The 15,393-nt window shown below is 37.9% G+C and overlaps 2 protein-coding genes across 4 annotated transcripts; one reads left to right on the top strand and one right to left on the bottom strand.

The window, feature by feature from the left end:
• Positions 1 to 2,656: 2,656 nt before the first annotated feature.
• On the bottom strand, positions 2,657 to 5,943 carry rbm4.3 (RNA binding motif protein 4.3). Of its 3 annotated transcripts, none has more exons than XM_079867500.1 (4): positions 5,784 to 5,943; positions 4,601 to 5,043; positions 3,857 to 4,505; positions 2,657 to 3,487 (listed from the first exon to the last, which is right to left on the bottom strand). In XM_079867500.1, exons 1-3 carry the CDS (start codon positions 5,852 to 5,854, stop codon positions 3,886 to 3,888), a joined length of 1,134 nt encoding a protein of 377 aa, XP_079723626.1. In that variant the 5' UTR covers positions 5,855 to 5,943; the 3' UTR covers positions 2,657 to 3,487; positions 3,857 to 3,885. The 3 variants fall into 3 exon arrangements, with proteins under 3 accessions (XP_079723626.1, XP_079723628.1, XP_079723627.1); XM_079867502.1 differs by having other exon boundaries at positions 4,601 to 5,033; positions 5,784 to 5,809; XM_079867501.1 differs by having other exon boundaries at positions 2,657 to 4,505; positions 4,601 to 5,033; positions 5,784 to 5,850.
• A 1,108-nt stretch (positions 5,944 to 7,051) lies between these two features.
• Positions 7,052 to 8,419, top strand: tifa (TRAF interacting protein with forkhead associated domain). Its single transcript, XM_079867935.1, has 2 exons — positions 7,052 to 7,184; positions 7,309 to 8,419. The coding sequence occupies exon 2, from the start codon at positions 7,362 to 7,364 to the stop codon at positions 7,941 to 7,943; it is 582 nt and encodes a 193-aa protein (XP_079724061.1). The 5' UTR covers positions 7,052 to 7,184; positions 7,309 to 7,361; the 3' UTR covers positions 7,944 to 8,419.
• Positions 8,420 to 15,393: the final 6,974 nt, after the last annotated feature.

The following is a 15,393-nucleotide window of genomic DNA, read 5'->3' as shown; positions in this document are numbered from 1 at the left end:
AAATCTATTTGCATTTATAAACACACTGGTTTGTAGTGCAAATTTCACCTTTTACTGCACTTTGTTATTCTAGTTATTATATAGCAGCTAATGAATCTGAAGTCTCACACATTCCCAGAAAATGGTTTACTTCAGTGTTGCAAAATAAGGTGGATAATTCTTCAGGACAGTTTTGGTTACATGGACTTTAAATGGAGATAGAAATCTCTCAGGTTTTACTAAGAATATTTTCATTTGTGTTTCAAAAGTGAACAAAAGTATTATGGGTTTGGAACGACACAAGGGAATTTTCATTTTTGAGGGAATTATCTCTTTAATATTAGTAAATATGATGTCTACTTCCAATTGTCTAGAAATTGCTTCAGTTTAGCAATTACAAATAACTTAAAAAGGAGCAGTACATTCCTCAATGCTAAAAAAAAAAAGTCAAATGCAACCCTGGGTAATCATGGATTTCGTTGTTTCAAGGTTAATGTTCACCTTGGAAGCTTGTGTTTTCCAGCCCACTGATGGCCTCCATGGCATCCTCCATTCGCTCCATGTGAACAAAGGCATAGTCCTTCACTATGTCACACTCAACCACAGGGCCATACTCTTCAAACTTGGCCCGAAGCTCCTGATTGGTGCAACCACTGCAGATGTTGCTCACATGCAGCTTGGTGGAGCCCCTGGGTTTCCCTTTGCTCATTTCCACATTTATGGCTTGACCTTTCAGCTCGTGATGGTGGAGTTTGCGGATAGCCTCTTCAGCCTCCTGTTTACCTTCCATGTGCACAAAGCCATAATTTTTCAGGACGTCACATTCTTTTACTTTGCCATACTCGGAAAAAAGAGAACGCAGATCTTCCGCGGTCGTGCTTGAGGATAGGTTGCCAACAAAGATCTTAACCATCTTTATTGTCGTTTTTTCCTGGACAGAGGGAGCATAGTTTCGAAATGCACGTTATATCAACAGATGTCTCCCTACATTACTGCTGCGTTGGCCTACAAAACCATAGACAGCCAAATCCCATTCGAGTTTTAAGATCGATTGTGTGGCTGCATGCCAGAATTATTTACGTACAACTCAGCATTAAAATGCTGTGTGTGATACTCACTGACCTGATAAATGTACATAAAGTTGAAGACCAGGTTCAGTTGATGGACTTTGTGGCGCAGTTGAATTAACGTTAACTCGCGTTGCTAGGCCACGTATCCGCGTGACCATCACACCCAACGAATTAAACCCCTTAGGTTTTGTTCTAATCATTAAAGCAAGTTTAACGACCGATACACGATTACGTAAGCCCGACGAGCGTTTTTTTTTTTTTTTTTTGTAGGCCAATTGTGTAAAACTAAGCTAAGTTAGCACGACTAACTTACATAAAGTTACCCGCAAGAAGACGTCGCCGTATTATGAAATATAGTACTATAAAAAGAAATGATAGTACTCCGTCACACTGCATTACCTTTATGTAAAATCTAAACACTAGCACTCATTTAATATATGGTTGATTGTGTAGGAATATCATTGCCTTACCGTAGCGAGCACGTACTCTCACTGCCTGCAGATGAATGAAGCCTAAAATGGAGTCGCCCGCCGTCACTGACAGCACTTCCGGTCCACGAGCTAAAAAAACAACCCCGTATTCAGAGTAGTTCGTGTCTGAATATATATTTCACCGATTGTGAAGACAAGATATTTCAAATAGGATCAAATAAAAGCCAAGTAATACAGCAATGAATTATATACACAACCTAGGCCTATGCTACCATCAAAACGTACATTGCGAAATGTGTTCCCTGTAATCTTTTTGCTTTTCAGCTTTTTATTTAAAAAATAAAATCTATATTTTCTAATCTAAATTATTGATATAACTATGATATTTTATGTATGGTCACCAATTACTGATCCAGTCGTGTACTAACGAAAATAGCCTGGTAGCTTTAAATGAAACGTAGTCACCATTTCTAATACTCACAAATAAAAACATATGCACGCATGTGTATGCAGACACATTACACCTTAACACGACTGCCATATTCTTCAATTTGAAATAAAAACCAGGACATAGTTTAAGCAGAAAAAGGCAGCTTTATTGAAAGTGAATCAATTTATTTCATTACGTGTCTGCAAAGTGAAAAAAAAAAAAAAATGCTTTGTGCTGAGAACATTACTGGAAGAGGCGCATGCATTTTTGTAACCCACATGAAAATGAATGACAGCCATAATTACACATACAGTAGATTTTATTGTAAAATTTGTACAAGACAAATATACGAGACAGGGAAAATTGCATGAGTTAACCTTCAATATAAAACTTACCCTTAATCATGAGGTCATCCTTAAGCATGTCATATTTGCACAAGTAATCAAAACATTGATTTAAATGCATGTCATTGTAATACAAATGCACTCTGTACCATCACTGCAGTCTAAGTAGTAAATGTATACCTTAAAAATCATGTAGTTATAAAGGCATGCTGCATGGTAAAGAAACTAAATGCATCAAGTGACTTACCTGGTATACTCAAACATTTTCAAACTTAAAAAGGGACCATTTATTGTTTAAGGAAAATATTGGAAAGTCTACCTACTTAATGAACCAAAATAGGATCTGGACAAACTAGGAATGGTTTAAGGCAAAACAAGACGAAGTGATGGCAATCGCTTGCATTTCGCCGCAGCAGCTGCATTCTCCGTAATACTAAACTAGGGAGCCAGATGATGTGGCTATTAATGCGAAATTTGTCAACCTCTAAGCTACATGGTTACTTTTGGGCAAGTTAAGTTTAAAAGATTGGCAAGAAAAATCAAAACGACGAACCAGGTTCCAGTATTTTTATTAAAACTTTCAAATGCTTCTATGAAAGAAAATGATACAAAGTCCTTGAACTGCGATTCTCTGCAATTAAAATGCACACTACAGAACAATTTCAATAAAGGCAGTAGACGGAAAGGTTTTTATTGCTGCGGAGATTGTATTCTTACTTGCATGCCGCACTTTAAACAAAAGGCTTAAGAGAAGAGAGGAAAAAATAAAATAAAAAAAACCTTTACACAAATGTATTTTTGTTTCTAAATCAAAGTTGTCATAGCGCTTGTTACAGTAGTTTAATAACAAACGATAAGATCATTCCAAATTTTAAAAGATAAAAAAAGTACAGTGATACATTGAAGTTCTTTGAAAATATTTTTTATATGCGTTCCTTTAAGTCTTAACCAAACCACCAAGTTAACCTAATTTATGTAATCTGGCTCAGTGCTTTACTCACCTATCAAATGCTAAACAATAAAAACAAGGAAAAAATAAAGCAGAGTTGACAATTTAGCATGAGGACGATTTTAAGCGTGTAAAAGCGGTTGTTTTATAGAATGTGCAGTCCGCAACAGAACTCTTCCACTATGGTGCGCAGGCGAACGAAACGCGCTCTGGCAGACAAAGACGCATCGCGGCACGTGCACCTGGAGACAACGACGACGACGATCTTGTTGAATAATTTACACCTGGAAAGAAAGCAAACCACATGAGTCAAACGGCTGTAGTGCCATCTGGCATTACTGAATCGACAAGCCAAGTTAAACTAAAAAGATTTATTATGCAGTCTATTTGAATTATGCGAAGTGAGATCTTAATATAGCATACGGTCAAACTAAACACTTCGATACGAAGTTCAGTGTTGCTCAAGCAGTACTTTAAAAAGACAGTAATTCCATTAAAAACTTACGATCCAGGCACTTTGATACAAAGTTTACGGTACTGCTTCTTGCGCATCAATTACACCACACGCACAACAGGCCAAGTACGTCAATTCTGGGTTCTACATTAAGAGGGCATTTTAGAGCTCATTTTTGGTTTGCGGGACCTATTCTCACCTTGGGTTACGAAAGCGCAGGGGTGCACTTTAATACGAGTAGCGCGCAGGAGGTGGAGGTGGCGCCGCCCTGTCAGCATAGGGGTCTCTGGGCCGAGGCATGCTGTACATCGGGGTCCGAGACATGGAGAGAGGGGACAGACGAGATCGCTCGTACGAGTAACCATTCCCGGCGGGTGCCGGTGGGGCAGGAGGAGCACGTCTGATGGGACTGCGGTCTCGTGCATAGAACGAGGATGGCGGGGGTGGGAGGGGACGTCGCTCATAGGGGTCGAGGCCATTGCCAGCCAGTCGCTCTCTCATAATGGCAGATGAGGGGGGCGGAGGGGGAGGGGGGATGGCACCCGCACGACGGTCCTCGTACGAGGAGACGCCGTAAGGGCGAGCGCGGTACTTCTCGTAATAGTCGACCACACCACGTTCGCGCTCATATGCTGGTGCTGGACGCTCTGCATATGGGGGGCGTCTGGGGGGAGGGGGTGGTGGAGGAGGGGGTCCAGGGGGGTACCCAAAGCGTCCCCTAGGATAACCAGGGGGCTCGTGCCGTTCAGGGAAACGGGGTGGCCAATATCCACCATCTGGGGGGCCATAGCCTTCCTCCTCCTCGCCTCTTGGTCGACTCTTTGAAATCTGCACATGAATTCGTTTTCCTGCAAGTGCAAAATCATTTGATGTATTAGAATTAGACAATGCCATAAATGTGCAAAAAGATATAAAAGGAAGTGATAAAACTATGCTTTTATACCTTGGAATTCAGAGTTGTCCAACCCCTTGATTGAATCCATGGCCTCATCAGAGTTGCTCATGTGTACAAAGGCAAAGTTCTTGATGATGGCGCATTCGGTAACTGAGCCGTACTCTTCGAACAGCGCACGGAGCTCTTCATCGGTTCCCTTCTCCACATTGGCAACGTGAAGCTTCACCGGGCCCTGGTTCTTGCCTCGACTCGCTTCAACGTTGATGGGTGTTCCATGCAGCTTGTACAAATGAAGGTTTCGGATGGCCTTTGTTGCACTTTTGCGATCGTCCATATGGACAAAGGCAAAGTTTTTGATAATGGCACACTCAGTGACCGTTCCATATTGAGTAAACAGAGCCTTAATTTCTTCTGCTTCAGCCTGTTGAGGCAGGTTTCCGATGAAGATCTTCACCATCTTAGCTGATGTGGTACGCAGAGCCTGAAACGCACTGTGACAAGATACATTGCAATGACTTACCAACAACGCAAATTAAATTTCAAATTATTATAGTTATGTAATAGGCTTTGGTTTGTCAAGACAACAATTACGCATAAGAATGATAACACATGACCACGCCTGGAGCTGAAGTGAAATCGAAACAGTTGGACTTCCTGAGAATCCAATCAACCAGTTAAACCAGTTTATGCAAACACTTTAAATACATTTCCCCCTACACATATGCAAATACCGATAGATAAAGTAAAAAAAATTGTTACATTAAGTAAAACGTAAAAAAAAAAAAAAAAAAAGACAATAATTCTCCTCACATTATATAGGCCACGGCCTCGTGTGATAACTTAATGCTAGCTGACTAGCGAGCCTCGATAAACATTTAGTTAATTGACGGCATATTCTTTTGTGTAACGTTATTAATGTTAGTAAGAACACTTATCGTCAATATAGCAAGTAATCGTCGTCTCAAGTGGTCGGCGACCTGAGAGAAAACCATATTTCCGTTGCTACGTTTGAATAAGCTAACAACCTTAGCTTGCTACTGCTAGCCGAGCAGTCGTTACGCGACGTCGAGATAAGTACGATGTATGCGACTTCTACATGTAACCAATTAACAGAGTTTCTACACACCATAAAAACGCTACTTACATCTAAAAGGCTTTAATACCGCGTACTGAACTTAAAATCTAAAACTGACCTTTTAAAGGTCAAAATATAACGAGCAACACTACTCACCGCCTGTTTCTCACCACAATGAGGAAAAGGGTGGGCCATTCAAAAATATACTTCCATAGTCCCGCCCACATTGCGGAATAAACCAATAAAATATAAGAACGTGGGTCACGCGGAACGAAACGAGCTAGAATTTCTAACTGTGGAAAATTAAAAGAAAACCTGTTCTGAATGGATGAAATTACTCCGCTTTGGTGTATATTTATTTACAGACGTCGTAATTGAGGCGGGGTTGTTGAACTCATCAGTGAAGAATATAAGATAGATTTATCAGTTTGTATGTCTATGGTCAATTAATTAAGATTAAATGATAGTCATATACATATGAAGCAAACTGCACGGAATGAAGTTGATATTCAAATACCGCATAGCAAAACAGGGACTAGAGGGGAATCAAAACTGGTAACATTAGTGGAAAACAGAAACAACGTGTAAACATTGATAAACAACGCAACTAAGCACTTTACCACAAAAACACATTAAATGTCTGCATGCCTGTTAAAGAGTAGCCTGTTTAAATCACCGTACAGTTTTAAATGAAATTTAATTTAACAGAAATATGTGAGAAAATCAAAAGACAGAATAATATATAAATATACATTTTATATTTTAAGAATATAGTGTCTCTTGGTAAAACGCTTGTTTAAATCGCGAATATCCGCCCCTAAGCAACAAAAATAAAGAGGGCGTTTACCTATCCGGTTTGCCTAAACTTTGACTGAATGTATCATTACAATATCTTAGAGATAAAGCAAGCGGTTCCACACGACATGAATCGTAAAATATATTGTATAGGCTATGTGAAATGTAGCATTCACGTCGCGCAGTTATCATAAAGTGTGTCTTTGGTGCTGTTCCCCTAAACGTTATATTACTTACAAAGGGTTTTATTTTGTTGTGATGACGAAACTATGCGACACACTCTTCCTGGAAACGCGGTCAACATGTCTCATCTGATCAGCTTACCCTTCGCTGTGATTTTACAGATTTGTCAGAAAGTTTTCATCATAAACGTACGTGTTCTTAGTAATGTTTAAACACCTAGGTTATTAAAAGCATGTCACAATACAAAAACTGGCGAGTGCTTTAAGCTTAAAAAAGCACAAAAGTTGTTTTCATCGAAACGATAATAAAGCACGTCTGGCCAGGGGAAATCATTGGGAAAATATTCTTTTTGAAATAGCCTACAGCTAGAAATAGATAGCGAAAGCATATTATAAATCAGTTGGGCAACTCTGGGGTTTTTGAGAGTCACGTGTTCAAAGTTGGAAGGGGTGTTGGATTTCAGTGCTTCTGATGCAATTCGCTCTTTGTTAGTTGAGCTCACTCTCACAGTCTAGCGATCTCCGCTTCAGAACAGCACAACAGTCCGTTAGTTGATGATCGTTGCATCAGCTTCTGAAGGTGAGCTCTAAAACTTCATTATTTAAAACACAAATTCACAATATACTTTTAGAGTAAAGTGTTACGATAGATCTGTGTTATGAATCAGTGAACTAACCCATGAGTTGTTGTTGTTTTTTCTTAGGTCTAACTATCAGCAGGGGAATTTAACCCCATTGTCTCCATTTGTCACCCACAATGAATGTCAATAGCAAACTCGAAACTGAAGAACTGCTCACTTGTCTTCATATACATATCTACCACCCTAATCAAGCCAGTCGCCCGCTCTTCCAAAACCTGCCCCTAAATCAACCATACCATATGGACGCTGAAGATCCACTTCGGCTTGGCCGTGATGGACAAACCTGCATCTTTGTCCTAAACGACACCTCTGTCTCCAGAAAACAGCTCTCCATACAGGCGTACAGGAAACCCGGCAGCCATTTATTGAGCTTCGTGATCCAGAACATGAGCCAGAAGGTCAAACTCATGGTTGGTGGGTCCGAACTGAGATACCTCGAAAGAGCTGAGCTTGATGACAAGGTGCTCCTCCGCTTCGGAAGATATGAACTGCTGATTTGGCAAGAGCAAGGAGATTCAGAGCATAAATATGAAGTCCTGTTTGAAACATGCAATACACCCCCTTCACAGGAATTGGGCATAGATGTGTCCTGCAACCAACCTGTTATGGATACTGGTTTGCCATTGAGAAGCTTTGAGAATGGAGGACCTGCAAGCCAGGAGCCACTGGAGTCAGATGAGACAGTTATTTTAGTATAGATATTTTCCAGACCTTGCTCTGCACATTATTATTTTTATCATCATCGATATACTGTGTTATTAAAATGCATCTCAAATGTTACAGACACATCTGCAATTGTAGACTTACGACGTGACATATTACAAACATTGTTATTATGCTTTCTTCTGGAATGCCACTGAATCAGTTTTGTTGCCTGATTACTTACCCATGTACATATACATTTTGTTTTGTACTGAATTGTTTTGGATATTTGTCACTTACATGTTTGCTCATAAGGCACTTTGTGTTTTCTCTCCATTATTGTGGTGTTCATTGCATCAGTGTGTTTAGCTAGCATTTTTATATTACATAATATTTATTTTATATTGTATAGTAACTGTTACTTGATCAAATGTGAATCACCAACTTTTAAAAAATGTGAAATTACAATGATTGAAGAGTTATTCATAAACTACTTACAACATATATTAAAGGAATAAACTTCTTTAACATTGCTTTTGTTCAGATTGCCTTTTTAAATAGCTATTTAATTGAAAATGTTTGTTTTCAGGTTCATACTGATCTAGCATTATACTAAAAAACAAGATACAAGTCAACTTAATGCAAAGTAAATATTTTCCAGATATTTTAATCAGTTGCTTCAGTATAATGACTATAAAAAAGCTTATTTTATAATAATAAGCTATTCTTAATTAATTTAAGACACATGACGTTGTCTTGTGATGGACTGGCGTCTGTCCAGGGTGTTTCCCCCCTCTGTCTTCTGAGACGATGGATTTGGCTGGATGGATGCGTCATCTTTATATCACACTTAACATTTTTCTCTCATGGTAAATTGAGATTTTATCTATGAAAATATATAGCTGCTACAAACTTGAGGGTTCTTGGCATCAAAAGTCAGAAAATCTCTCTTTTAACCTTTTACATTCGAGAAACAGAGAGTTGCTTTTACTGTAAACAAAACTATTTAAAGCCAAGAATTACTGTATATTCCTTTTGTGTCATTCAAAAAACACAGTATAGGTCTGAAAAGCAGAATCCTTCATAATTTCACCTGTTTCAAACATTGGATTATGCTGGAAAACATGGTTAGTTACTGATCTCAGATAGCAGTTGTAAATGTTTCATTTGGCAGAGAATTATACATCCAAAGCAGGACATTCAAAACCATTGATTTATTCTTTGGTAAGGGTTATGGATCTTAGAAAGGTTAATCTCAGGTGATCCAGGAACTGAAACTCACCTGAGATCACCATCTTGTTCCGTAACTCGTTTGCACTAAAACTATAAACACACCTCCAGTCCATGTACTTACAAACAACCAAGGCACTGATAAGCATCAGCTATGGCAGATAACAGATGATTTACAGTAAACCATGTCAGTGGTGAGCAGACAAGATCGAAACTCTCAACTGTCTGGTGGCGGTACTGATCTTTGTGAAATATACTAAAAGCAGTATCCCCGGTTTCACAGACAAGGCTTAAACTGTCCCAGACTAAAATGCATGTTTGAGCTGTTTTAACTGAAAGCAACTTGACATCTCTTAAAATATGTCAGTGCCAACGTTTTATCTCAAGATGCACAGCATTAATGTTTTTTTTTTTTTTTTTTTTATGGCAAATTTATAAAAGCTACTTAAATGTCCTAATTTAACTAAGGCCTAATCCTGGCTTAATCTAAGCCCTGTCTGCAAAAACGAGCCTATATATCTTCATGTGAAAATTATTATATTATATTATTATTATTAACTTCAAAGCTAGTTAAGTTAAAGTCCCTCCCACATGTATATGACTTTATTACAAAGTAAACATTATTCAGTATGTGAATCTGTACTGTACAAATGTAATTATAATTCAGGTGGAAAATATAGCACTTAGTTCTGTCCAGTATTGAACTAAACACTGAGACTGACTGATTTCTCAGAACAGCATTGATTGACATGTCTCAGCATCATCCCACTCCCCTGTTATCATGTGGGTCTCTAAGCTTTGGTCAGTGTGCAGACGGTTGTCTGCATGCTTGCACAGTTGCATGTACAGACTGGTTATTTGCTGACTTGCAGTGCAGTTGATGGGGTTTGGTGAGCACTTGTGGAGAGTTCAGGGGTCTCACTTATAAAACTGTGCGTAGGATCCTTACTAAAAGTGTACGTGCGATTTAATAATGATTTCATGTAATTTAAGTGCCATTAATGAGAATGGCATATTTAATCTAAATGTGTATATCAGATGTAAAACATAGTTTAAGTCATTCTTTTATTTATTTAAACTGTTATTTTGAACATTTACATTTACATTTAGTCATTTAGCAGACGCTTTTGTCCAAAGCGGCTTACAAATTAGGACTAAATTAAGCGAGTCATCGTGAAGAGGCAAAAAACAACGCAAGAAGTGCTCAAAATACGAAATTCAGGCATTGTTCAGAGTAGCATAAGCCCGATAAGCGAGGATTTAAAGGAAAAGGAAAGATTTTTATTTTTTTATGAGGTTAATAAAAGATATGGTGGAATATGTCTTGTCCCGTAGATGGTCTGCTTCCCGAACATGCACTGTATTTATTATAAGGACTCATAATGAAGATTATGGGGCCTATTTTAACAATCTAAGCACATGTCAAAAGCACATGCTTCCAAATCCACTTTTGCTAGTTTAATGATGGGAAAAATGGTCGGCATGGTCTAAAAGGGTTTTCCCTATTTTCTTAATGAGTAATGGGTGTGTTTTGGGCGTAACGTGCAAAAAAACAATCAGAGTGTAATTTCCCATTCCCTTTAAAAGCCAGTTGCGCTCGCACCATGACAGATTGCTATTTACAAACTGAACGTGTCTCCAGATTGGAAACGGATCTGCTCATGCGCGAGGTTAAAGCGTGCAAGCAGACCATCTACGGGACAAGCCAGATTCCACCATATCTTTATGTACACAATATTAATCTTTTACATTGTACTTTCATTTTTAATATTTAGCTGGTTTGTGTAGGCTATGCTAACTGCGTCGGGCTGAAACTAGCAAAAAAACACTTGCGTCGCGCCTGGCGCTGCATTGCACCGAGTGTATGATAGGGCCCTTAAAGTGGTTTTCCTTCATCTGCCATCAGTCCCTCAGCTCACCAACGATGTCGCTAAACTGCTCCGTCTCCAAAATGTTTGTAAGCATGGGTCAGAGTTTGCGTGCAGTTGCGCAAATTTTCCCATCAAGTTTGTTTTTATAAATCACAACTTATGCATCGGAAGTGGCATACACCTCTTTCAGGGCCTGTTTTGTGCGTACGCAACGGTTATAAACGAGGCCCCAGGTCTCTTGCATCTTTTCAGTACAACAGGTCACCATGTGTCATTGTGCTTTAAACCTTTCAAGGAACAAAAACATGGCAAGGCAGGAAATGTGATGCGATGTGTAATTAGGCCAACATATTGCACAAATGTGGAAATGACAGGAAGTGAGAGAAAGAACACATAATTCAAAGTCATGAGTAATCGGTGACTTTATTAGACATCTACAGTTTTAAACCTTTGAGAAAAGTTTAAGAATAAAAGACCAAAGAACTCCCTTTTTATATAAGGGACACCTATTGTTAAAATGTTCAATCAGTTGAAATCAGTTTAGGCAACAAAAGCTTGAGAAAACTATTTTGCCATTTTAACCATTACAGAACATAAAAAAAAAAAACTAAAAAAAACAGGGATCTGTTTCTAGACCTGCTTTTACGAAAATACAATAAAACGCTTATTTCAAATGTGAAGTTTCACAACTTACAATGACTGACTGTATTTTAAGAACCAAAAGTAAGCCAACTGAACCAGGGTTATAGTGTCATTGAGATACTATCATAGTTTTTATTATCTATCACATCAAGCAATAAAGATAAAGTTGATTGCATGAAAGTCCAATCGGATATACCAAACCAAAGAAAAACAAAAGATGTATGAACAAGTGCCTGACTTGTGAATATTATCTTGTCATTTGATATCAGACACACATAGTACAGCAAGTCACCATACAGCAGTTTTAAATGTAATGTGTATTGCTCAAGGTCCAAGGCTCATGTCCATTTCCACTAAAGTCCTTCTAGAGCCTCTTTTCAAATAAAAGCTACTTTACAATGTTTGTCAGTTAGGGGTTAACAGCAGCCTCCACTCCGTCAGCAAGGATACAATGACACATCTTTATGGTTACGAGCTGAAAACTATCAAGTTTGCATGCGTAAGACTGAAAGGAGGGAACCTGGACATTGACGAGATTACAAAATTACCATAACATTACCACAACTACATTTTTACAATATCATTAGCATAACATCAGGATCACAAATACTGTGGGTATGCATACTAAATTGCTCTCCTTTTTTGATTTGTTTCTTCATCATCATGTTTATTCTATTTAGACACACCCTCTGCAGCGAGTGCATAACAAATCTATAAACACAAATAGACCTTATTCAGAGCAGCGCCATGACAGGTGTGAAAGTGAGGCTGTGAGGGACAGACTTACCGTGTTTTCAATGGCATCCACTGTAAAAAAGCTGTATAAAGTTCCTGGATCACTTATAATTGTCAGTACAAAATAACAGTACAACCTATACTCAAGAAATTTATGTTTATCCCCCACAGCTTCGCTTTCATTCCCGTTAAAAATCAAAGATGGCACTACTGTGAATAAGGTCTATAGCTTAAAGAACTTATTCTTCCCATTTCATTTTCTCCCTCTTTCTTTTCTCTACTCTTCCACAGTCACATTTCTGCACTAGCTTTTGTACAACGCTGTTTTACAATGCTGAAATTCTAGCATTGGCATCTTTGATACATGAAGAATTAATTGAATAAATTCCTCAAGCAACATATACTGTAAATTGTAATATTTTAATTAAAATACATGATTTTGTAAGGCTCTTAAAACATGAATCTAAAAACCATGCTTTTAATTAACACCACAACTTATTCCTGGTTTCAAACAAAATGACAATGAATGTCATCATTTACTTACTTCTAAGTTGTTCTAAACCTGTATGAATTTATTTCTTCTAATGAACGCAAAATATGATATTTTGAAGAATGTGGGTAAACAACCAGTTGACAGGCTCCATTGACTTCCGTCATATGGAAGTCAATGGGGCCTATTAACTATTTGGTTACCCATATTCTTCAAAATATCATATTTTGCGTTCATTAGAAGAAATAAATACATGGAGATAACCATATTCATCCACAGTCACGCGGAGCCGAAGCACAACCAAAACAATGTTCTTCCGCAAAAATGTAGTTTTGCTTTTAAAGGTTACATAGATATTGTACCTTTTAATTTACAATAAGTATTTAATCAGCATATGAAAATGTTTCGCCCAACGTGGGGCTCGAACCCACGACCCTGAGATTAAGAGTCTCATGCTCTACCGACTGAGCTAGCCGGGCTACATGCTAACAAACTTTTTGTCTACTCACAAAAAACGGTTTTAACCCTAAATAAAGTTTCTACAGATTAAAATGAGCAGCGCGTCAAAACAACATCTCAATGTTATTCAAATGGCGGACCACGGTCCTGATCCGGTCCACGTCTTGGTTCCATCCGGACCGAGGGACATAATTAAACCATTTTATCGTTTCTACAATTAAAGTGAGCAGCACGTCAAAACAACGGAGCGGTTCACACCACAAGCACTCAGGGTTGTTTATGGTAATGATCTTTCGTAGCTATATCTATAATATTTTTTACCTAGAGAGCCAAAAGTGCTGCATTCAAGGCAAGCCCTTTCTGCTCCGTGCGCGTTGCTTCTGTCTGTTCTGTTTTTAGTAGTTTATTGCTTTGTGGTGTTGAACAATGGTCCATCCTTTTCTGTACCCTCAGTATGTTCTTTGTAGTATAATTATGGGAATAAAATTAATCTGTTAAAAAAAACTTGGCTACTACAATTTTATTATAGGAACTACTTTTTCGTAAAGCCCTACTACTACCATCTTCATAAAAACCTTGGGCATCTGTCTCTGTGGCGCAATCGGTTAGCGCGTTCGGCTGTTAACCGAAAGGTTGGTGGTTCGAGCCCACCCAGGGACGTAAGCATCTTTTGAATCAGGAGCTTTATAGTACCGCCATCTGGTGGTGTTGCACAAAACTACCATACGCGTGGCTGTGTAACGACATCCAACCAGGATGAGCTACTCAATCTTTGTTGAGCAAATGGCATTCTCTGGCTTCATCTTTGACCGTACCATTTTGCTTTGACCCTATTAAACATAAATATCATAAACGCACTTACTTTATTTCTATATTTTTATTTAAATATGAAAATAAAAATTAATAAGTACTAAATCAATTATTTGTTTTTACAGCGAACTTACATATCAGTAACTTTATTATTTTAATTTTACTGGGATTTTTAAGTATTTTGAAATTATAAGATTAATAAATAACATAACATGATTTATTTTATTTGTTGTTTGAAGCAGTGGTTTGTATTTGGATTTGATGAGTATCTGCAACTAGCAAACACTACTTGATGCAGCAGAATAACAACAAAAAATAACCACATTAAATGGAAATATTAAAGAATCTTCTTGAGCCAATATATATTTTATGCTCTGTAATCCTTATCCAGAAATATTACTTTTTTTGTGAAATGGGTTTATTAGGCACGGCTCCGTTGACCCTTTTGTTCCTAATAAGCCCATTCCGCTGAGAGCTTATTTACATTTATTCATTTAGAAGGTGCTTTTATCCAAAGCAACTTACAAAAGAGGATTACAAATTAATTGAACTTCATATAAAATTGCATTTACTGCCATTATTGTACTCAGAACACATCCATTTAATTCATGAAATCCTCATTGAAACATGGCCAGTCTGACAAATGTATTGTAAGGACTAGAATTGTAAAAAAAACAAGAGAAGTCTCATAAGCTTGCTACATAGATACTAAAATATTAAATATCATGTTTTTTAAAGCTCTAATCCATATCTGTCAAGTTAACGGAAGTCCATTTTAATGAGAAAACACAGAAACGTACTACGTACATTTGGATAGGCTTGATAAGGTCACTTTCCCTTTACAGAAAGATATATGTCGTGAGTATAAACTGACTGAGCTAAGGGTCAAAACTGGTGTCTCAAAGAAAGAAAAGGTGGCATGTTTAATTACAACTATACTTGGTTAGGTTATGCTATTCAATTTTCAGCAGTCATTCTGACTGCTTCAAAAGTTGCTTTCGTCCCTGGGTGGGCTCGAACCACCAACCTTTCGGTTAACAGCCGAACGCGCTAACCGATTGCGCCACAGAGACAAAGATGTCACAGCTCTCAAAACCAAAGCAGTTCATGTGCATGTGTAAGCATGAGAAACAAACAACAATAGAAAATGTTATTACAACAGATGTGACCTTAGCCCTATTATACTAATTTTTATTAAGAAACTGCTACATTAAATTTGTCTTAAATTTATGTAGCATGTTGTCATGTTCTACCATTTATGATGGCTTT

This window comes from Squalius cephalus, assembly GCF_949319135.1.
Source record: "Squalius cephalus genome assembly, chromosome: 3".
Taxonomy (NCBI): Eukaryota; Metazoa; Chordata; class Actinopteri; order Cypriniformes; family Leuciscidae; genus Squalius; species Squalius cephalus.
This window is presented reverse-complemented; position numbering and strand designations above follow the sequence as displayed.

Coding starts and splice junctions, on each gene's coding strand:
- tifa (XM_079867935.1), top strand. CDS start 7,362: ATGAATGTCAATAGCAAACTCGAAACTGAAGAACTGCTCACTTGTCTT.
- rbm4.3 (XM_079867500.1), bottom strand. CDS start 5,854: ATGTGGGCGGGACTATGGAAGTATATTTTTGAATGGCCCACCCTTTTC. Junction 5,044..5,783: donor ATTGTGGTGAGAAACAGGCG/GTGAGTAGTGTT, acceptor ATCTTGTCACAG/TGCGTTTCAGGCTCTGCGTA. Junction 4,506..4,600: donor GGACAACTCTGAATTCCAAG/GTATAAAAGCAT, acceptor TTGCACTTGCAG/GAAAACGAATTCATGTGCAG.